The 23,127-nt window shown below is 37.6% G+C and overlaps 1 protein-coding gene across 1 annotated transcript in view; it reads right to left on the reverse strand.

Moving 5' to 3' along the window:
- Window positions 1–17,708: 17,708 nt before the first annotated feature.
- Window positions 17,709–23,127, reverse strand: part of LOC108231834 (protein phosphatase 1 regulatory subunit 29) — a 152,291-nt gene continuing 146,872 nt past the window's right edge. The window contains exon 7 of the mRNA XM_017409193.3: window positions 17,709–23,067. Within this exon, the coding sequence (XP_017264682.1) occupies window positions 21,468–23,067 (1,600 nt within the window). The 3' untranslated portion in view covers window positions 17,709–21,467. The remainder of the gene's footprint in view (window positions 23,068–23,127) is intronic.

Below are 23,127 nucleotides of genomic sequence, written 5' to 3' on the forward strand. Positions count from 1 at the left end.
TGGGCTCAGTGTAAAATGTCAATAAAGGAGGACTTAAGAAAATATTTTAGGCTGTCATTCAAACAGCCCAAATGTAAGGACGCCATAAATGTCAAATATGTTTTATGTCATTTAAATTAAAACCGTAAATAATATTTTTACAAGTTCTAAGAGTTGTTGGTGAGAAACGGTGAGTAAAATCAAACAGAATCTAGATTGAAGTAACTAAACAGGTGTTTTTATTATTTTTTTATTTCTATAGATTAAAGGCTGACCAAGTAAAAAAAAAAAAAAAAAAAGAGCAGCTTGTTTTCAGGCACGGATTTAGAAAATGGCACCCGTCGTATTTGAATATTTTCACAGTGGAGGCAATTTTCTGAGAGCGATCTTGGAAGTGTGGTCACTGTGGGTGAATAGACACACTAAATTTTTCAGTGTCTTGTTTTATAGCTGCTGACACAGCGATGTGAATGAACAGGTATGCACTTCTCATAAAATAAGACCCCCCCACCCCCTTCCTTCCCCAACACACACACACACACACACACAGCTCAGTTTAAAGAGGCGGGCCAGCGATATGTCTGTTTCTCATCGAATAAACTGATGCTTGGCCTTCGGCAGTAGAGTAATCAACTTGTAAAAGGACCACACATTATCTTTCAGTGTTATAGTTGGATCTTCAGTACTTTGACAGCTCCAAATAAAACCCCAGCTGAACATAAGGAGAGGGATAAAACGAGTAGTCTTTTCAAAATGAAACTGAATGCTAGTGTTTAGCAAAGGCAGAAGAAACTGAAGAGTGTGGGTGAAACTCATCAAGCAGTCGCCTACTGCTGCAGTAAGCATTTACTGTACGTTGCTACTCTTTTAGATCACTTTCTTTCACACTTGCTGAAACAAAATTACTGGCTAGACTTTAGTATTGGAGCAATGGTTTTCTTCATAAACGTGTAATGGTAATTTTGGGACTAAAAAGTAGCCTAAAATCCAGTGACAATATCTCTTTAAATGCACTAAATTATGAGACCTTTTTTAATATTCTAGTAACAGGTTATAGTAACAGCAGTAGAAAATGTCAGTGATAGAAATGTACTGCTTGACCTCAAAGACTGCAAGCCAAATCTATGCAGGGATTTTTTTTTTTTTTTTTACAGGTTGAATAATAATGACAGTGTAAGGATGGATGATTGGTGTTGTCAGTGCTCCCTGCACCTCTTAGGGTTGTTTTCAGCTCTGTGAAAACAAGCTGTTAAATAACCAATTTGTGGCAGACCAAATAGAAAACCTAGACGCTGCAAAATATAGTCATTACTAACAGTTTATCCGGAGAGATTTTAGCCCTTTAAGGTGAAGGACAGCAGCCTGTGAAAAAGAGCGATAAAGGTGCTTAGTCTTTTCTTTCGCAGCTGTTTGCAAAAATGATCTGAAATTATGGTTTGAATTTGTTTGGAAGATGCACAGCAGCAGTAAAAGTTCAACCCTAATAAAGGAATAGTTCCGTTTTTTTTGACGTGGGGTTTTGCAAAAAAGTCTGTTTAGTCAAAAATAATTAAATTCTGACCACATTGCTGAGCTAATGGCTAATCAGACCGGCATCAAGACCAAAGTGGATTGCTGTCGTGTCATTTTATAACAACCCCAATCTAAAAAATATCAAAGCAGTTCATGCAAACTCTATTTCATTGACCTTTAAAAAGAGCTACAGCTAGCCTGTGCTGATGTTATTTGCTCTTGCAAAAATCGGTGTAAATCTACGTAAATGACTATGTAATGTGAAATCTATGCCTTTTTGAAAGGGTTTATAAAAAGCATTAACAGGAAGTTCTGTGATTTTTTTTTTTTTTTTTTTTTCTTTTCTTTTTACACTTAATTAGTTTAAAGACAGCAGAAATCCACTTCGATCCTAGGCTGACTTGTACTGGTCATTAACGTGTCAATCTGAGCAGAATTAAACTCCAAACTGATACCACTCCAAGTGCAATCTATAACAGGCAAGCTATTATTTCATTAAAATCTTTCCACAGAACCCCACTTAAAAGAATTTAAAGTAAAAAAAAAAACTGTTTATATGTTTTTGCACAATCCTTGAATAATAAATAAAGAAACCATGAACATAATGTTGGAAATGTTATGTATTTGGAAGAAAATGAACAAATGTGCTGAGAGGGTGCTCTTTTGTGATTTTATGTGAATACACTTGCACACTCAAATTGAGTAAAGCATGCAAAAAGCTGTTAGATGTGTGCACAAAAAATACTTTTTATGTGTTAAAGCATGTGGCTTATGTTTAATAGGTTTGTTTTTATCACTAATCACCCTTCAGTTTTACTTACAAAACTAATTTACCTCAAATAAATGCCATATGTGCAATCTCATTTCATAAACATGAGATGTGTATATATATAAAGAACAAGCATAAAGAATTAGCAAACATTATATGCTCCAGATATCCTAAGCGTCATTATCTGGGTTAACATATTTTATACTTATGGGGCTATCAACACATAGGCCCTGCAACAGGGACACATTTTTCTTGTTTAACCCAATCTAAACTCTGCGGATAGATGCAGATCTCTCTGCTCGTGCGCTCCCATTATAGCCTGCTGATACAGGCAAAATGGACATGAAGCCACATGGGGCCTGTAAGGAACAGATGGACCAAAAAGCTAAGAGCCCAACTGGGAGCCATTTGAACTTGACATTTTTTCATGGCACTGTGTTCGCTGATGTCATCCAAAACCATCCTGGGTCACATTCAGACACTGTAAGTTGTTTGAGTGTTCAACATTAACATGGATGTAGTCTATTAAATTACTGTACATTAGAGCAATTGTTTGGATCGTGAGTTGTAGGGTTCTGTTGAACGGTTCTAAGCAGTTAATATAATCTTTAACCCTTCTTAAACCCTCGTAACTGAAGAGAGGGAGAAAAGCCCTTTGACCTTAAGGCCATGGGTGGGTTAAGCATTTACATAAGGTTTAATGTTTATATGTGTGGATATTTTATATGGTTTTCTGACTAACCTTTAGCTTGTGAATCCAGTTAGAATTCATTTAAAGAGCTATCTAAAAACAGATAAGATATTAATTATTAACCTTTCCACATAAACCACATTTCCAAATATCTGAACGTTTCCTTTAGGCAGAATTGGTCTCTGCCTATCACTTTAAGAAAAACCTATATAAAGAATCAGTGCATTCCTACATCCTCAGCCTTTGTTTCTGTGGGGCAAGGTAGAATGTTTTTTGTGGAAAGAGGGGTGGTTGTTTGGCATTGAGACATTCAAATCCCTGTTCCCTCCTCGACTCAGATTAAAACAATTGTGATAGGAGTGTCAGTGTAATAGAGAGAAAGAGAGAGGGAGGGGAAATAAAAGGTGAGAGATGGAACATTTTAGAATAAAGTAAGGGAGACAGAAACAGGGATGAAATCATTAAACACAGTGTTGTTGCCTCTGCTGTGTTTCAAATGTGGGTGTCAAGTCCCTGGCCCTCACAGTGAGATAACACAAGAAAGGAAAACAGTCTGGGAGACTCAGAGGAAGATTTCAAGGGAACTTAAAGGTCAGAACACAATGCATTCCCATCAAGGAGGAGGGCAATGTCAAGTGTTCACATCTCCCAGCCAATCTCGTAGGTTGAATGAAGCAGGTCACCAGCATAGTGTCCAGGGCAGGCAGCTTCACAACGCCAAAAACGAAACGCAAAAAGAGCAGTTAAATTCTCGGAGCAGGATGAGCGTCACCTTCAAATAGCTTGGCTCTTGTATGATTTAACAAATGCTAAATTTGCCATAAAAAGCTCTGAAAACTGTATTTCTTTTAGAATCAAAGAAGAAAGTGACAGATTTTTTTTTCTTGATTCAGCAGTTATTAATGTGACATACATCCATTCAGTATACACAACCATAAATATCTGTTTAATGAAAATACAGGAAATCATGCAAATATAACACTTTATTTCATTTGTCATTAGGGACATTTTTTTCCACTTCTATACTCATGATACTCTTAATAAATACAGGTAGCCATTGCACAGTCCCAGATCGTTTACAGGGCGAAAAAAGTCCATTTCACCCCATCCACCTTCTCTCCAACTCCCTCCTCCCTCCCTCCCTNAAGAAACATATAGAGAGATAACAGGTTCAGTAGAAAAAACAGTCCTACGGTTTGTACAAAATTCACAGATTTTTCTTGTTTGCCTTCTTTGTATAGAATATACATCCCGTCTCAGTGAAGGAACCAAACGGCTGTAAAATGACAGCAGAAATTGATCAAAGAACGGAACATAAAGCAAGGACTGGCAAAAAAAAGGGGCATAGTTTGTGTTAAAAATAACTCCATGTTGGATGTGAGTCTGTGAACGATGATACAGCAGTTTTTTAGTTGAAGCAGAAAACATAAATTCACATTTCATCTGGATTTCATCAGTACCCATGCGTGGCACAATGAAGTGTCATGGTTCCCCTCTGATCTGTCACTTTGGTATTATAATATGGGTTTAGCTCAATATCCAGACTTCATTACTGCTAACGTTCGTTGTCATTTTCAGACCTATTAATGATAATGACTTGCATTTTGCTCACTAATAAGATAATCAGTAGAGCATGATTTTGGTCCTGGATCATGTTCAACACAAAAGGGGGAAAAAAAACAACATTTCTCATGACCAAATTGAAATTGTAAATAGTTTCATTCACATTTTTACAGGTTTTATGTTTCCAATTATATATTTTAGAAATTGCCTTTTATTTGGTTTTAAATGATGTATGTTTGATTCTGTGTTTTGCCTAGCAGTGACAAGAAAACAGAATATAAATGATAAATGATAATGAGTCCACATAACACAAGACCTGTTCAAAAACATGCTTCAAGAAGTGAGTGTTTTAAGAATCCAGATATTGTTAGGTTTTATCTATTTTTATCTGAGTCTAAAATATGTATTTTTTAATGCAGAAAAAAATTAATTAATTTATGCTAAAAATAATCAAACTGTCCATTTGTTGTAAACTTGTAGATGCTCTTGTTCAATATTTAATTTAACTTTTCTTTTTCTTTTCATTTGACCAGTGTTGAAAAAGGTTTAACAAAAAAATTCACGTTAAAACATGCTTAAAACACTCGTCTGTTGTCAATTAAAAGGTTAACCAGTATGTTGGTTAGATAGGGTATGCAGAACAATAATTCTTCTCGTATAATTGCTTGTTTTCTGTAGGCAGTGATGTCAGGTGTAAAGATAAACAAGACTTTAAATCCCACCACTGGTGCCCCCAGTCTGCAGTAAAATGGGGATAATGAACATGATAATGAGTTGTGCAGTTTGAGTGGGTGTCATGTTAGTGTGGTTTAAAAGAAAAAAAATCCAAACAGTTGGAAAAAAATATGTAATCACGTAATATTGACAGTGATTCATTCATTAATTGGCAAGGTATCTGGAAGATAAATTTAGTTATGGTAACATCAGAGTAATCACGTATTGTTTTGAGATTTAATCTTCTCAGATCTTGTATTTGTTCAGAAAATTAAAACAGTTGTTTTTTTGTTTGTTTTTTTTTTAGTTTAAGATTTTTATTTGCTGATTATACATTCGTGTTTACATTGGCTCTAAATGAAAAGAGTGTTAACATATATAATGATTCATCCTTTGGAACCTGATGAATAAATCTCAGTTGTCCATTAAATATTTTTAAACAATTCAAAAGCTTTGTAGAATGACCAAACAGCATTTTTTTTTTCTTTTTGTGATCAAAGTTTATATGCACTCTGATAGAGTTAATATCAGACCAGCCACAGCACAGCACCATGCATCATATGCCTGTAGCCTGGTTATTTCCTCACTTTGCATAATAGGAATGGGTGAATTACTGATAGTTTTACCACTCTGAGGCGACTGTACTGTGTAGTTCTCCTACATGTGGAAGTTATTAATCAACAGCCAAGTGTTGGGCTCTTACAGTCAAAAGTCGCAGTAAATAATACAAAAGGATGTAGGCTCAGAGGCTCACTCACACAATAGTCCACAGGTGGCTTTCCATTCTACATAATTAAACCAAACATCTATTAATTAAATTACTGCACCCACACTATTGTGTCATTTCTATGGACTGCATAAAACATCCATGTTCCTGCAAAGGAAACCTGTCAGCTTGTTCAAAAAAAAAGGGCAGCTGTGTCCAAACCTTTTGACCTGATGTTGATACTGAACAGTTTCTGAAAACCTAATTATTACTTTTTTTCCCGTGAAAATGGCAGCACATTACTCTGGCAGCGATTTGCCCATTTTCCAGTTAAAGTGCAAAAATCAAAAAGCACAGGGGAGCAAACGAGAGGGAGGCGAGAGGACAGCTGGAGCGTGACACTGCTGGGGAACAGCGGGGGAGAGAAAGCCAAGCATCGATACTGGTCACTCAAAGGCCAGAATTACCTCTGAATAGCTAGAAGGCAAGATGATTCGCTGCTAAGATGAAGGGCGGCAAGTGTGTTAATTGGTTCATTCGGCAAATGATTATTTCAGAGAGACTATTGTTGGCCGCTAATTGAGATAGAGATGATAGCTCGGTAGCATGAGAAATATGGTGGATCTTAAGTCCATCAGTGTGCCACCTGGGGCTATTGCTATGGCAACAGCAGGAGATCAGAGCCAAAAGAACTGATTAAGCTTATATGATTAAAGTCATACAATAGCTCATAAAACGTAATGTGATTGTGTTATGGGGTGCGTTTCAGTGAAGAGAGTAGAACAACTATGTGGACAGAATTCATTTGAGAAGATGGGTAGTTTGTGTACAAATATATGATTAAAAAGAGAGTTCCTACAAGTGCTGGCGAAGGCATTGAGTCACTTAATAGCCAATTCATTTATTATTAATCACAGTGCAACAGACGTGGCACTTAAATTTATTTTCTCTTTAAATACTTTGTAGTGACTCAACAATGGCTTGTGACTCAATGTCACAAAGCCACTTTTTTAGGTTTTAGTTAGATAATAAAGTTATAATCATAATATAAAATTATGTAGGGTTGTTCAATGAAAACTGGTTGGTTTTCTCAAAAAAGATGATTATTTCAGTCATTGCCAATTAAAAGAAACATGTTTCTTTCCTGTCAATATTTCATTGTCGTTACTAAAAACAATAATCCGTTAGCCCTTGTTTCCAAACAAGGAAAACCTCAGACTTTTTTTTTTTTTTTTTTGTTATAGCACTTCGGTCAAACTCTTAGTGTTGAGAGTTATACAAACATTTTGGTACCAGAGGACAAAGCAGGATGCTGTGGACCAAGTTTTAAATAAGTACTGCTGTACTACTTATGGTAAATACAGAATGATTGATGGATCTTTGTTTCTTGAAGACTTAAAGGATTGGATCATAATGAGTGTTTGGGACCGCAGAGATTTAATGGTCAATACATACTTTAGTTTTCTATGACAAAACATTTCCTTTTCTCCATATTCCTTTCAGTTTTCGATTTACCAGCAAATATTGATCATGCAGTTGAACATTTATCAGGTGTTCTGGGTTAGGCATTTCTCATTATAATACAGCTTATTAAGAGACTGATTCAAACTTGGACCTCTTGTTTTTTATCTTCTGTAAACTGATGTACCTTTTAGAATAGATTCTATGCAATGCTTTCTGAATGAGGATGCTCTCTGTCTCTGGTGGATATGAACATCTAAATTTCACATATCTTTCTTGTCTATCCCCTTTAACAACCTGTAATGAAAGATCAGTCCAAAGTCCACAGAACACCACCCTCCTGTTTTATCAGCTTTGTATAAAGCGAGCTCCTCCTTCTCTCTTGATCTGCCTTTCTGTTCGTTTAGTCCAATCTGGGTAAGTAGCTCCGACAACAAGACTTCAGTCAGGGTGGAGCGGTGGATCACTGATTAACAGAACTCATGTTTATGCACCAGTAAAGAAGGAATAAATAAAAATTGTACACAAACAAATAGGTTGTTTAAGTCTTTCTGAGTGGAAGTTATTAAAAACTAACTGTATGGAGTTGTAGACACTCATAAATTAGCTTAAATTAGCTCGTATTTAATTGCTTAATCATTCCCCTTTGCTCCTCTTGCTCCTGTGGACGCACGCTCAGCTTTGCAAGCACATCTTTTCCATCCTGCCAGGCCAATTTCGAATGAAGCCCCAAAACACGGTGTCAATTCAGCTGCAGCGCAAGGAGGGGTGGGGTGTGGGGGGCTGGGGAGTAAGAGCGGTGTGGGTAGTCAGGGAGAAATAAATGGGGGAAAATTAGGGAGTGAGGGAGCCTGAAAGAGTGGAAGAGATGAACAGAGGGAGATGGGAGCGGCTTTAAAAGAAGGGGGGAGGTCAGTGCTCGCTCATGCAGGGCCTCTGAATCATTTCAGGAAAGTCTCATTCCATCTGTCTCCGAGTAACTTTCCTGTCCTCTCTGTCTGCCTTCACACCACCACCTCTCTGTATGCATGTCAGTGCAGCCTTTCTGCCTAAAGCACAACATGCAGCTTTCATCACATTTCACAGTACGCTACGAGCTTCACCTTTCTGGATTTCTTGAAGGTTTGCTCTCCTGACTGCTTGTATCCTTGGCTCCTGACCTTTTGTCTTACTGGAAAGAGATGATTTGAGAAATCATTGGCTTGTCTTGAAGTCTCAAAGAAATTGTCAATAAATCATTCGTGAATTTCACGAGTGGCAGATATACTGTAAGTGCTTCCTAAATTTTTGAGCTGATCGTAAACTGTCAAAGATCAAAGTTTAGGCAGTTTACACGTCGCTCAACCAATAATCCAACGAGTAAGCCCAGTTCTTCCAGTTCAGTCCTGACCACAATCCTTCTGGGTCTGTCATATGTGGTGTCTACAGCTGATTTTTTTTTTTTTTTCTATTTTTATTCTGATTTTTATTATCCATTTTTTTTTAAAACCACCCTTCAGCATTCTACTCCTTTTTTATTTCTACCCTCTTTCCTTCTTTGATTTAGAGGGGAATGTAAATGACTATCTTCCTTCCTCTCAGCCTACCTCCCAGCATTTTGTACTCTGTTTCACTCCAGCTTTCACACTTCCCCTCTTTAGCCTTGTGTATTTATACATTTTGGCATCAATTACCTTGAAACCTGAGAAATAAAGAGAATTTGCCAGACAGACAACCCTAACCGTATTTCACAGCATCCCTCAAGCACAACTTTGCTTGCGCAGTATGATGGCGTAGGCTTGTACGCCATGTCCTTCACACACTCTGTGCTCATTCAGGTATCCCCCAGCTCCACAACAAGAATGCTAGTCTTCAGGGCTTGACTTCCTACTTCTGAGCTGAAGTCAAAAAGGTTTTATTTTTATTACTTTTATAACGTTATTTATGGGCAGTTTGAAACTGCTGCATCTTTAATAAGGAATGAGATGGTCATGAAGAGATGATTCATCTTTAATGAGTCAGAGCTAAAGAGCAAGTTTGTTGTAATTTATATTATGGAAAAAAAAAATAACAAGAGAAAAGTGTTCTGTGATTAAGGCACACAGGAGCGAATTGTCAATGCAATGCTTTCGTTTAAACCTACAAGTTTATACACTAGAGGGTTATATTTTATAGCTTTAAGGAAAAAAAAAACAGATGTTTACAGCTGCTTATTTAATGAGGTAGCTTCACAGATTAAAGCCATGAACAAAAACCAGCCGGGGTTGTCGTGTTGTTTTTCACAGTGCAGCTTTGATGAAAGTCAGCATGGGACACGAATGAGAGGGCTGTCTTATCAAATCGAACAACTCCAAGCTCACTTGTCAGAGGTGCATGCAGATTAAGTCCCTGACCAAAAACTGATGAGTATGGTACCACTGCCCGTAGGCTGCAATTTTCTAGAAGCTGTCCGAATTAGCCCTCAACTGTTAGGGTAATGATGCTCATATTTCAAGCAAATATCGAAAAGAAAGGGATTGCTGGGGGGATGTTTGTACAGCGTTCAGATTCTGTGATTCTCATGCTTATCCAGTAAAATTAATGAGCAGACAGAAAAAAAAATCAGTAACTGTCACCTTGTAAATGCTGTAAGATGGTTAAATCCTGTTTCCTCTTATGTATTTCTGCATCTTTTTTTTGCTTTGATCCTCCTTCCTATGCACTCAGTGGACAGATACTGGTCTAGAAAGGTCATTAACTTCTGTGATGTGCCTGAAGCTTTAAGCACCTCACTGTACGTGTGTTTGAGTGTGTGTGTGTGAGTGTTTGTACATGCATATCTGCAGCAAAATTAGCCACCCAGCAACTTCTCTAACAAAGTGACAGAAGGCAATTAATGGGAGTCTGTGTTCTTATCAGCTACCTAGCAACCTTGACTGTTCCGCCCGTCTCCCCCGGCAACCACTGCTGCTGCCTGTAATCGATTGCCGGGCTTGACATTACACAAACCAGAGACCTAAAGCTCTGTACGGGAGGATGAAAGGGGGAAAAAAAATATCTGGTATAATCATGAAATGCAACATTATGTTTTTTAGGTAATTAGAGTTTTGAAAAAAGAAGTTAGACGAAAACTTACTTTAAAGCCACCATCAAAATCAATATTGTCTCAAAGCAAGGATTTGTGTTTTCAACAATGATTTCCAAAACCATCTATAATCAACGTGGTCTTTTTTTTTTAAAAACTTAAAATAAAAGCTGCCTTTCTGAAAATGAGAACACAATTTTGAAGACTGGAAGGAGGACTGTTGTTCCTATCCCAAAGTTTAGTTGTTAAAAAACGATTTTCAGACGAGATGTTTCAGTACACGTTCAGATGAGTTTAGGTCAAAGATCATAAAAGTGGGTCCCTTTATGCTACAACATTAACTGTTTCCAGGAACAGTGAATAATTGATCAAATAGTGATTTTTCAAACTTAAAAAAAAAAACAACGGTCACTCTTCAACACTTTTCATAAAAAAAAACCCTGAACGATACAGAATCAATGAGACAAAGTAGAGACTTTGAATAAAAAAGAAAGTCTTTTCAGAGCTGAACACTTCTGTTGTTTGTCCACTGTTGTCAACATAGTTACTGATAATTTCACCTATATTGTGAGGAGTGTGAATATACTATATTTTTGGGAAACGAAGGTTTTTATTGTTTTCTAATAAAAAAAAAGTAAATAGGAGAGTGCAATCAAAAAATAAGAGAAAATCACTAAACCACTAAATGTAACAATATTGTGTTTATGCAAGGAATATCACCATTATCAACCCTGCTAATGCTCAACAATCTGCCTCTGTATAGCTGCATTCAACAACTCTTTATTCGAATGCCTGTTATTAAATTTGCAAGGTTTGTTTTACCCCAGGGAGCTACAGAAAGCTCGAATGCATTTCCCTCAGATCATGTTCTGCAGTTAGTAATTGCCAAAGCAATTGTTACTTAGGTAAGACGGAGAAGGAGGTGGGATGCTGCTGCTGATTTCTAGGAAAAATTTAATGTGTTGTTCCTCACTCTGCTGGAACAGTTTTTTTTTTTTTTTCAACAACAGACAGTTTGATGCCTCTTTTTTAGCCACGTTTTGAACGATTCCTACTTTTGCAATTAAAATATATCAATTTACATGAAATAAATAAATAAAATAACATTTCAAAGCCAATTTACCTAGACAATATCACAAGAAACATTAAATAACAAAACATAAAAATCCAACAAGAAACTTTTGAAGTTTAATGTCTTGACAGTCTGTTTCTTCTTCAAGAAGTTATCTACAACAGGCAAGATATTAGGCCTGTTAACAGAATCTCATTTCAAAAGATCTGAACTATCATTTTAAGCAAACAACTTTAAATTTGTGAGCACAAAGAAAAAAAAAATCCAATTATTTTTATTTTCACAAGTAGTATCAGTAAAGGGCACAGATAAATCTGTGGTAATAACCCATTCATGGCTGAAGCTGTGCAAAGCTGACACTGCAGTTAGATCTCAATAGCATATGTTTGCACTTTATATTTTTCTATCCCATTTCCTCTAATGATGTGTCAACTTTTAAAGAGAAAATTACAATGGCCTATTAGTGCTAGTCAGAAAATAATATAAAGGAAGCGTTCTTTGTTTCCCAGTTTCGACATTAAAGTTGCAATGACAAAATTAAAGTCAAATTATTATTGCCAGAAATAAATTATAAATTATAAATTAATTATTTTTGAGAAAAAAGTCTTTCAAGAATAAATTGAATGAAATGAACCTCATTACGCTCCTGAACCCAACTGTATTTGTTTTGTTTTTTCATTGTTGTATTGAACGTTATGGTAACACTTTTTTGAATCGGTCTTAGAAGCTTGATTGTTTCAACCTTTCACAGGAGAACCACATCTCAACTATAATACTGCATGCTGATTTGTAATTTACCCAGTAAAACTGCACCCATAACCCTGGGATACAATAATAATAAACAGAACAAATGCAGTCAGTCTAAGGAGCATATTGGGGAGTGGGGGTAGGGGTCTCAACAATGCAACATTTTTCTGGCAATAATAATTTAACTTTAATTTCAACATTGCAACTTTAATGTCAAATTTGAGATACGAAAAAATATTTCCAATTTATTTTTTCTTCAGAGTGGCCTTGATACGCCGTCACAGAACATTTCTGTTGATGTGTCAACTTTTACTTGCCATCTTGATTCTTAACGCAAACTCACAGGAAAACTGCATGAATGGGCTTTCGTTTTAATCCATTTACAGAATTTGTTTACTATTTGTACACTGCAGAACAATGTGAGCTTTGTACTTTAATCGTATCTGCAATCTGCTGAACACACTCACAGTACGACCACAGTAAAGGTGCATCAGAGATGTTTTCGGCTTTAGCGGCTGGCTCCTGGATATTTTCGACTGTCAGCTCTCAGCTGCGCTGTCAAAATGCAGACACTCCATGTATAATCCAGCTTTTCTTTCACAGATCTGTGCACCAAGGTCATTTACACAAAGAGATTTAACAGTAGGACACTAAGATGCACTGCTGACGCCTTGCTGCTACAGTTTGCTTTCTAGAGTCAAAATGATAGATAAGCTTCTGTTCTCACTGCTTTTTTATTATTACTGTTCATCATATTCTGCGCCTTACTCCTCTTTTAATCTTCCTTCTGACTTTTCCTATTGATTTAAGGAACCTAAATTTAGCAACAAGACAATCATTATAACACTAGAGCTTGAAGGAAGATATTTAAAACCTCTGTGAACTTGGTTCATAGCTGTGTGAAACCGGTCATTTATTTTGCATTTGCCCACTGCTGCAAGACAGGTGCTGAGGCAATCAACACACCACACTAGCTGTTAGTGATAACTAACCCTGCTGTGCTGATGCTAATCAGGTAAAAATAAGTTGAGGGGGTGAAGGGGGGCAACAGCAACAGGAGAAAGACTTCTCTCGAGCTGCAAAACGAAGAAAAAGGACAGTAATGTGTGTGCTGTTGTGTGCTGCGCATGTGAAGGATTGTGTATTTATAATGAAGCGGACAGCGGTCAGTGTTTGTGTGAGATGTTTGTTCAGCTGATTGTTTGTGTTCACACAGCATATGTGTAAATGATGAGCACATATGAAACATGCAGCAGCATGCAATTACAACCTATGCTTGTGTTCCAGAGCAAAAAAAAAACCAAAACGTGTGCATGAGTGACGGCGAGCGAGTGCATGAGCACGGCCTTACTGGAGAACCCTGGAGACTGAAAGGCAGATTAATTAAAAATGCTTCAGATACCCTGCCTCAGCTGTCACTCCCTCCACAGAATGGACCTTTCTGACAAAATTCCTCCCATCACATAATCATATTCATATAAACACACACACACTCATATCATCATGAGCTGTGCCCAATGTGACGTTAAAGACGCAATCATGCAGAGCTGCAGCCTGACACAACAATGTTTGTGTTTTTTTGTTTTTTTTAAGACAGTATCTCACTGGCCTGTGACTGATGGTGACTATCTGGCAAAAGGAATTAATGAAGGAGTCTTCAAAATGTCTTGAAATGTTTGCTGGTGTTTTCAACTTCCTTGCACAAGACACAGAAACTCGTAATCTTGTCACTTGAACTCTGAGCATTGTTTTCTAAATTTGTGCAACAAATTTCCCTCAAAACAGTCACACAGTAGTTGCAGGTGTCTTTAACCTGGCTCAAACACAAGCCAAGCCCTAAATGTACAAATTTTAAAAACTGATGTCATATAATAATAATAATTATTGTCAAAATGGTCCAAATCTGTGTTGGTTTTTTTTCATTTCAAACGTGTACTTCAGTAGATTAAGTATTAATTGCGGGGCCAAGGTGTGTACAAAACAAGCTGAGACAAGAACAATGTGGGCAGAGGTGGGTAACAATATAATGTACAGAAGCACATGAAAAGAGGCTATGATTTTCAAAAACTGGCTGCAAAAAATACGGCCACATTTATTGCTGGTCACAAACAATCAGAATTCAGTGGGACTGCAACAGAAAATTTGCTTTTTTCCTCACAGTTTTCTAGCTATTTTGAGTTGCCAACTCCAGCAGTTGCTTTCCAGTGAGAAACTACCCTTAAAACGAGTATGAAATGCACATGTATACTGTCAGTGAGACATAACACACATGCAATATTTTGCTAATTTACAAAGAATTCAGGCTGTATTGACTTTTAACAGTCTGAACTGATAAAATGTATTAGTTCTGCCACATGACAAAAAAATTAAAAAATGAAAAACCAACGCAAACAAGAAGTCTTTGAACAGAGACATGCACACATCCAGATTTTAAAACTCCTACATGTGGTGTGAAATCACAGGAAGACGGACAACACTGAGATGGTCTAAATCTACACAAAACTGCAAATGCATAGGGATTGACTGATACTTGAATAAGGATAAAAAATGAGTTAAAAAAGTTTAAAGTCATGCTTGACAGTTTTAAAAACATCTTTACTTTACTTTGAGAGCCAAACACCTTTTGTGCAACACTGTTCCAGCTCACAGTAAAGCTAATTCCTGAAGCCAAGCAAGGTAAGTCTCCCAAAGGACACAGAAGACCACAATTTTCCTCTCTGGTCTTCCGGAAGTAAGACTGAAAAGTGAGGGACTTTAAAAGGCTTCAGTAATGACAGCTTCGGTGTGACAGGCATATTATCAGCGGTTAAGACGTGTGGCACCCACTGGATGTGCCTGTACACAGTTAAAGAATAAGTAATAAATCTTTACATGTATATCTTGGTAAAATAACTGACCGTAAATTGTGCTTTTAGTTCATCTGTGAACATGTGATTTTTTTTTTTTTAAGGACAGATCAGAGGGACCCACGAAAACTTCAATTTTGACACTTATAACAAGTTCATTCCTCACAAATATAGCACATTGTAACAAAACATGAGAATAAAAAAGGCAATCAGTTGTGAAAAAACACAAACAACAAAAAAAAAAAACAGAAGCAAAGAAATAACAAAATCAGAAATTAGCCTGTTTGATCATTAAAGTTGTGGTCTTATCTACAGCTGTTTGGTTCCATTGCACGCTCACATAAAACTTGCCTTTTTGGCACTTTTAAGACTATTTGTGTCTGTAAACAATTTAAATAATCAGTTCATATGATGTGTAGGCATATGATAATCTGGCATGTTGCGTGTGCATGTGTCTGTGTGTGCACAAAGATATCTGTTCGTACAAATGTGTGTGTGGGCTCATTTGTGTGAAGTGTATGTTGTGTGTGTGTGTTCTTACATTTCATGTCCATAAAGTGTAACTCTAAACTATTCAAACACATACAATATATTCATTGAATCTCTACATTAGCTTCTGAGTGTTTGTGTCAGAGTGTGTGTTTGTCACAGTTGGCCACCGGTAGAAAATCCTCCTGCTTTTGTTCTTTTTTTTTTGTTTATTTTTAGTTTTTAGTTTTGTAATTTTCACCAGGAAACTCACTTCATTAGTCGTTCTTATCAGGTTGACAATGTGTCTAAAGGATCCGATCAGCCAGCAAATGTATCAACAAACTGATGACTTAACCTCAACAGCAGACATGTTACACTGTGTGCATTTAAATTGAAGTCCTGCTTCTTGTGCAGAGCCAGTGAAAATAGCCAGGGCCAAGGGTATGTTCAGGTATATTCAGAAGCAAATAATTAAACTGTGTTGCTTTTAATTAGATACAACCATAAATAAAAGCATCTTCGAGTAGACATTTTTCTGTAGACAGGCAAGGAGCACTTTAGTTTCACAGTGAATAAATCTAAAATAAAGTGCCAAAGCACTCAGTTAACCCTCACCTCTGTGAAGGCTGTGAAGAATTCAATGTGTGGTATTGTCATAACATAAAATCTATAAAAGGATATTCAAATATGGCCTCAAATATCAACATGAAAAAAACACATTTACACTCAGGCTTCCAAGTTTCTGTTTCCGGTTTAGATGGGATCACTCAGCTTCATAACATTTACTGAACTCCCGTAAAATGTCTTGCCCCGTTCGTTGGGCTTTTTTCAAATGTGTCCAGTCAGCATTTGTGCCATCTTGAGGAGGCTAGTGTTCGTGACCTGGGTAGTGTGTTTCAATCACTGCTTTTCCCGAAACCAATTATTTTCTCAAGTAAATTTTGTTCTAAAAATAGAATCTGAACCAGTATGATTTAGATGGCAGTCACAATGAGGAAACATTTTATAGAAACATAGACAAAATAGCGGGACATAATCTGTCAAGTACAGCAGCTCTGGATAAATGTTTCTTTAAAACACTCCCCATAGGGAATAAAATGCACATAGTGTTCACACGCCATCAAAAAACAACAAGTTTTATAATGATTTTTTTAATTTTATCATTATATTATATTTGGACATAGATGCAAAATCTAAAAAAAAATTTTAAAAATGTGTGACAGGAAAGGATGGCCCGGCAGGTTTTAGCCCTTTACTAAAAAGCAGGACTGTCAAATCATTTCAATACTTTAGCACAAAAGTATTTATCTTTGAATTGCACCAAACCGCAATCTCTGAGATGTCACTGATGTAAAAAAAAAACTTTCATATTTTACATGTTTACAACATAAATACTGTAGATTACTAAAAAAAAATGCAGATGGGTTAAATGTTGCATTTAATTCTGATTATATTTTGTTACAATTTGTTAAACTTCAGCCTGGTGGTTTTATACTGATTTTACACCACCAGTAGCAATAATGAAACATTTTATTTGCAGTACAGTTTCCTGGGGTCTATTTGTTGACATTAAACAAGCTTAGGGCGATGGGAAGAGGAATACCTCAGGGTATGCTTGTGTGTGTGAGGTGATCCCCTTTACTGTTTTAATGTTTACAACACAAAAATGCAGCATTTTTACTGCCGTTCTTGTAGCACAAATTCAAAAGTTTAATTAACTTAAGGCCAAACAGTGTTCCCTGCCATTCGGGAGCCATTGCAAGTTTCCAGTTTTTTTGATTGAGTTCCACTTTGAGAGCAATGACTACTCTAAAGGGAGGTAATCAGGAGGGCTGTGTCACAATTTTCTGTGACTATTGATTTGTGGTTTTCAATAAGCCTGAAGTGTAAAAAAAAAAATTGAAATGAACAACTGTGTAGCAATGAGTCCCCTAGGCAGTCAATAGAACTGTTTAAAACATTATAATACTCCAATGAAATTGTTTGATATTTGTAAAAACTATTTACTGGATTAAACAAAAAAACAGTTTCTTGACTTTTGAACAGAGCTGATTCCTCCAAAGTGTCTATATAATTACAGCGGTTTTAATATTGATGTTAATTAAAAATTCTTAAAACTAAGGACAGTAACTTGTTTTTTTTTTTTTCTTTTAAAGACAGCAGGTCACTTTTCGATTTACTTCAAGGTTTCACTGCTCTGGACAGAAAGTTTTTGACTTATTTCCTTGAAGACCGCCAGAAGTCAAAACATTTCACTTGTGCACTTTTACTTTTATTTATTTATTTATTTATTTATTTTACCTCTGGTGGCCTTAAAGTGACAGTGGTACTTTTGACTGATGCATCACTGTTTTTAATTAGAAAGACTAGAGAGACGGCACGCTGGGAATCTCAATGGTACAGTATCTGTACATCTGCCGCTGTCATCTTCTGAATTCTGCTCCTCTGGGACTGAAGGCAGACACTGTTCACTGTTAGGAAGTGAGATAAAAACTTTGCTCTTGCCTTGAAACAATGTCAGCAAAGGCCATAAAGGAGCAAGGCTTGACTAACTTGAGTAGTTATCCTGAAATGTGTTGCAAAATACTGTATTACTAATTAGTTAGTCTAATAAAGCATCTTTGATTTGTTTGCAGAACTCATGGATTAAGTAGTAAATTTCAAGATCAGAGCAAACGGGTAAAGATAACCAGACTATTGGACCGAAAGGAGTAATGTTCGTTGCAAGTGGACACAATGGGCTGATGAATAACTGAGATAATGTTATTCCTTACTTCTTACAAAAGGCCTTTGGGCTCTATGCAGGTAACCTCAGTTTGATTCCCTCCATTCTTCCAAATGAAGTCATTATTTTTAAAACGCTTCTAACCCTGCATAGCCTGTGGTATTAATCTAAAACTAATTGATTGGCGGTTCCTCGAATCTAATGGGGAGAAAGCTGCCAGTAGAATTTGAATAAAAGGCAAAAAAATAGAACACAAATCTCTTTAAAAAAATGAGACTATCCAGCCCAGTGCCTGAGGGAATTCCCTATGTGTTTTTAATGGTGTTCCACTCACTTCCAAATTAAGTTCTATTGATCTGATACCAAAGTAATGTGCTGGCTTTAATATTGTGAATGCTAACAGATCTGCTTGACCAACTGTTGTAGATGACACTTGTTGAGAGGAAAACACTTCGTTCAATAATAAAAATAATAGAATACAAGAAGCAAAAACGAAAAAGAGAAAATAAATTGAGAGAGTTAAAACTTTGTTTTCTTTGGATCATAAATTATCTGCCTACGTGACTGAACACATGTATAGTTTTTCAATGAGTTTGTAAATTTTCCCGTTTTGATTCTGTCAGCAGTTCATTAAATCCATTGTACTTGGTTACAAGAGGTAATGGACCACAACAATTTTTTGGCAAGATTTGTGTTTTGCTTATAAAATTACATAAATAAAATTAAATACTTATAAAACTAAAGCTTTTATTCACACGACCTAAAAGTTTTATACTAACAGTAAATTCAGTCTTTAGTTCCTGACTGTTTGTCTTAACCTTTACTCCAAGATTATAACAAAATAAAAAGTAATTATTATTTTGTGCTGTGATTTTCTCCATGAAACTCACCCTTTGAAAGGGTGTGAATCTGAAGCAGGTTCAAAGGGTTAGGTTAACTATTTAAGTCATAATAGAGTCACCCATCTGACCAAACAGATTAAAAAAATAAATACGGTTCATCAATAAATTTGCGGTAACTAGCTCAACCATGGTAAAATGTAAAAATTGCTTTCAGTTTTTCGAAACATTTATCTAAAGATTATTTCTGCCTGCCTAACATAAACTAATAGAAACTAAATAAAAGTAACATGGAAAATGGATAAGCATCTGATGAGGGTGGCATAGAGAAAAACAAAGATTGTTATTGTTAATTCCAATCAGGCTCCCAGTTTGCTGAAGTTGATCATATCAGCATGCTCTGCTGACCTCAAACAATTGAACAACTTCAGCCTCTGCAGTTTTGTCAGTAATTTAGTTCATTATGTTGGACTGAGGTAGTATCTAAGAAAAAATAACATAACTATAATTTATAAGACATTTTTAAATAGTTTTCTTTTATCCAAAGCTGGCTGTCAATATAGGAAATAAAGGACATATACAATTTATAATTGATTCTTTTATATGTATTTGATGTTCTTGGTTGGAAAAGTTTTTTTTATAGATGAAGTGGCTATGAATTGACTAAGTATTTGACTAAGTCATGAGTGTTTTGTATTTATCAGAAAACTATATGTAAGTGTCAACGTTGTTTCTTGATTGGTTCACAGCAGTACCCAAGCCTTGCTCCTTTTTGTTTAAACCAATAACAACTGTAACACAAATAACAGATTAAAAGAAAATGATGCTTTGTTTATTTAAACGATCAACTATTAACCATAGAGGATAAGGTAACGCATACATAACAGACATTGCCTAAATCTTAGCTCCCAAGGGCACTTTGGTCCATAGCAAGCTACCAGCTTTCCTCCAGACCAGAGCAGGGTCATATAAAGAGTGAGTGCTGAGTCATAAAGTTTGAGGCAGAAAATATCCCTAGTGACTTCACTCTTTGTGCCATTCATTCTATCTCACTGTGCAATGCAGGGAACATTGCCTTGAGCTGATACATCTACAGCCAAAAATCCACTGAACCTTGTCTTGTCTCCTTAACACTGGCATGTTTACAGGAAACCTCTAACCTGCTTTCAGTCTGGCTCTGCTCCTAAATGTGATTACTAGGTTCTTTAGTGTAGCAGCTTACAACTGCCTTTCTAGCCTGCATAACCCACCTTAAAGTAATTTCTGCATGACTCACATTATTGAAATGTAAATTTTCAAACTCATAACTTCTCTTATCAAAAGAAATATGCTACACCTGTATATAGAAAATAAGCTACGGGTCAAAAATGCCTGGAATTTTTGAAAGGATTTACTTCACGGCATCTAGATTTGCAGTATGAGCAAATCCCTCATTCATTCACACACATCCACACAAAAACACAACTCCCCAACTGCATTATTATCTACTGTATCTATTAGCCATCTTCTTTGCTCTTATGGCAAAGCCTGGGAATAATGAATGACTCAGCCCCAGCTCCCCTCTCCCACCCACTCGTAATCACTCACACTAGCATGCACAATCTGTATATCCACACACTACTAAACATATGTAGTTGAGTGTTTCACATCAATAAGCATGCTCAACAAATAGTGTCCCTGACCTTCTCTTACACTGGCTAATTGCCAGGGAGAACAATTAGCCTGATAAGTATCATTTAATGCCTTCCCAAATGAGGGGCATTCTAATACAAATGCAAATAAATCTTCATCCTGCTTTCTCATTATCACCCTAAATGGTACCTCTATAGCAGACCAGGTGGAAATGGTGAATTGGAATTACTGTTTTGTGAATGGTGGTTTGATGGAATTAGAAAAAAAAGATGGGCAGATCTTAAGTCATTAACGATGGCGTTTCTGTAAAGATAGTAGAGCTACAGTGTGTCAGTAATGAGGTAGAAGACACTTGTCACCACCTTAAATCGCTAATTAGAAGGAACTCAACAAGTCTGTGAAGCTGTGAGGACCAAAGTGCCCGATGTGAGGCTAGTCTTGTAAAAAGCTTGAAAAATGTTATCCAGAACAATCATGTTAATGTCAACGAATTATCGCTGAATCCATTTATAACTATTCACTCAGAGAGAATATTGTTTAAACTCTGGAGCAATTGCCTGAACGATCCATGTCACTAGACACCTCTTAAGAAACATCCTTATCTGTCTTGGAGAATAAGCATCTATCCTCGTTACTAGTCTGTAGTTGGTGTTCATCTCACAATCTTCTCAATGGCAATAAGTTTTGATTTTCCAGCTTACAGCTTTTGCTGGGCAGAAATACCTTTCCAGTAGTCCAAAATATCATGAAGATCCTCGTCCTTGGCAAACTGCACCTTTTTACGCAATGCATGGCCTGCTGCTATATAAGATGCTTCCTCACAGGGATTTTTCTTGTATGGTCGGAATCGCTCCCATATGCGCAGTGTGCTCTCAGAAGAGTACTCTGGACTAGAGGAGTAGCCAGAGTTGTAGCTGTGGTGGCGAGACGGAGAGAGCTGGGAATATGTGACGGTGGCATCCCTCTTAGTGCGCCCGAGTGGCTTGAGGAATGAGGCCTTTTGGGCTGGTGAGGGCAAGTCATTACCACCCTCATAGTAGAGTGCAGGAAAGGAGTGCCTGTGCTCTGAGCTGTGGTAGTCTGGTTGAACCTCTAGGTGATGCTGCTGCTGTCCTAGGCCAACAACCCCACAACCACCACCATTTCCATTATTACATCCCCTTCCACCCCCATTTAAACTTACTCCACCACCATTTAGGTTTCCTTTACCATTCCCACTGCAGCCCCCTACTCCACCAGTGCCTCCACTTCCACCCCCACCACCACAACCAGCGGGACTGCTCTTTTCTGTTGGGTACTTGGGCGGATCATTGCGTTGCTCAGGGATATCCACACTGTACACTCTTGGATTCTTGACAGATCCTGCAGCAGGAGTACCACAACGGTTTTTCACCACAGTAGTGTCAGCACTCAGCTGCCTCTGAAGGGGCCGCACTGCATTAGCTGGGGGTGGGTCACGGTAAGGAGGGGTGAGAAACCCACCTCCACTGATGCCAGGCCGCTCAGACAGGGGCATGACTAAGGGCACTGGGGCCATTGATGGAGGATGAGGCTGCTGATGTAGCTGTGGGTGAGGCTGCTGATGTAGCTGTGGGTGAGGCTGAGGATGGGACTGAGGTTGTGGCTGAGGATGAGGGTGAGGGTGTGGCTGAGGCTTTGGATGCACCTTTGGAGAAGAAGCCATGATCTGATCTCCAGGGTGGCCAGGAGAGAGAGGCAGGAGGTTGCGGGGGATGGATGTGATGCAAGGAGGTTGGGAGGAGGACACAGAGTTACCATTGTCAGATGTGGGTACATTAGATGAAGCATCCATCTTAAGAGCATCAATGCAGTTGTTGATGATCTGGTTCACCTTGTCTACTTCCTTGGCAATTGTGGAGATCTCTGATGCTGAGCCATGACCATCATCATCTGAATCCTCCCCAACCTCTCTCCCATTTTCAGCTCCACCTCGCATATCAACAACTACTTCCCCTCCTACTCCTAGTCCTGCAGTAGCCACTACTCCATCTCTACCCTCCACTGCCACTCCTGTTGTCCTAACATCCATGTAATTGCTTTTGCTGCCCATTGCTTCAGAAAAGGCACTGGCCATTTTTTCTACCTGGGGCAAAGTAGAGAGGCGGGAAGAACTGGTGTTGGCTGATCCATGAAGCATTCCTGTGCTAGAGGTGGCAGATGGTGGAAGCTTTCCTCCAGTTCCTCCTGAATGGTGGTGCTGGTGATGAGCCTGCTCTTGGAGGCGCTGCATGGCACTTGGGTCATTGGCCACTGCAGCAGCAACTTCTGGACCATACCTAAAAGAGCACAACTCAAAATTAGGAAAAGAAGGACACATCTAATCTCCTTATCTGTCA

The sequence above is a fragment of the Kryptolebias marmoratus genome, linkage group LG3, assembly GCF_001649575.2.
Source record: "Kryptolebias marmoratus isolate JLee-2015 linkage group LG3, ASM164957v2, whole genome shotgun sequence".
Classification (NCBI taxonomy): domain Eukaryota; kingdom Metazoa; phylum Chordata; class Actinopteri; order Cyprinodontiformes; family Rivulidae; genus Kryptolebias; species Kryptolebias marmoratus.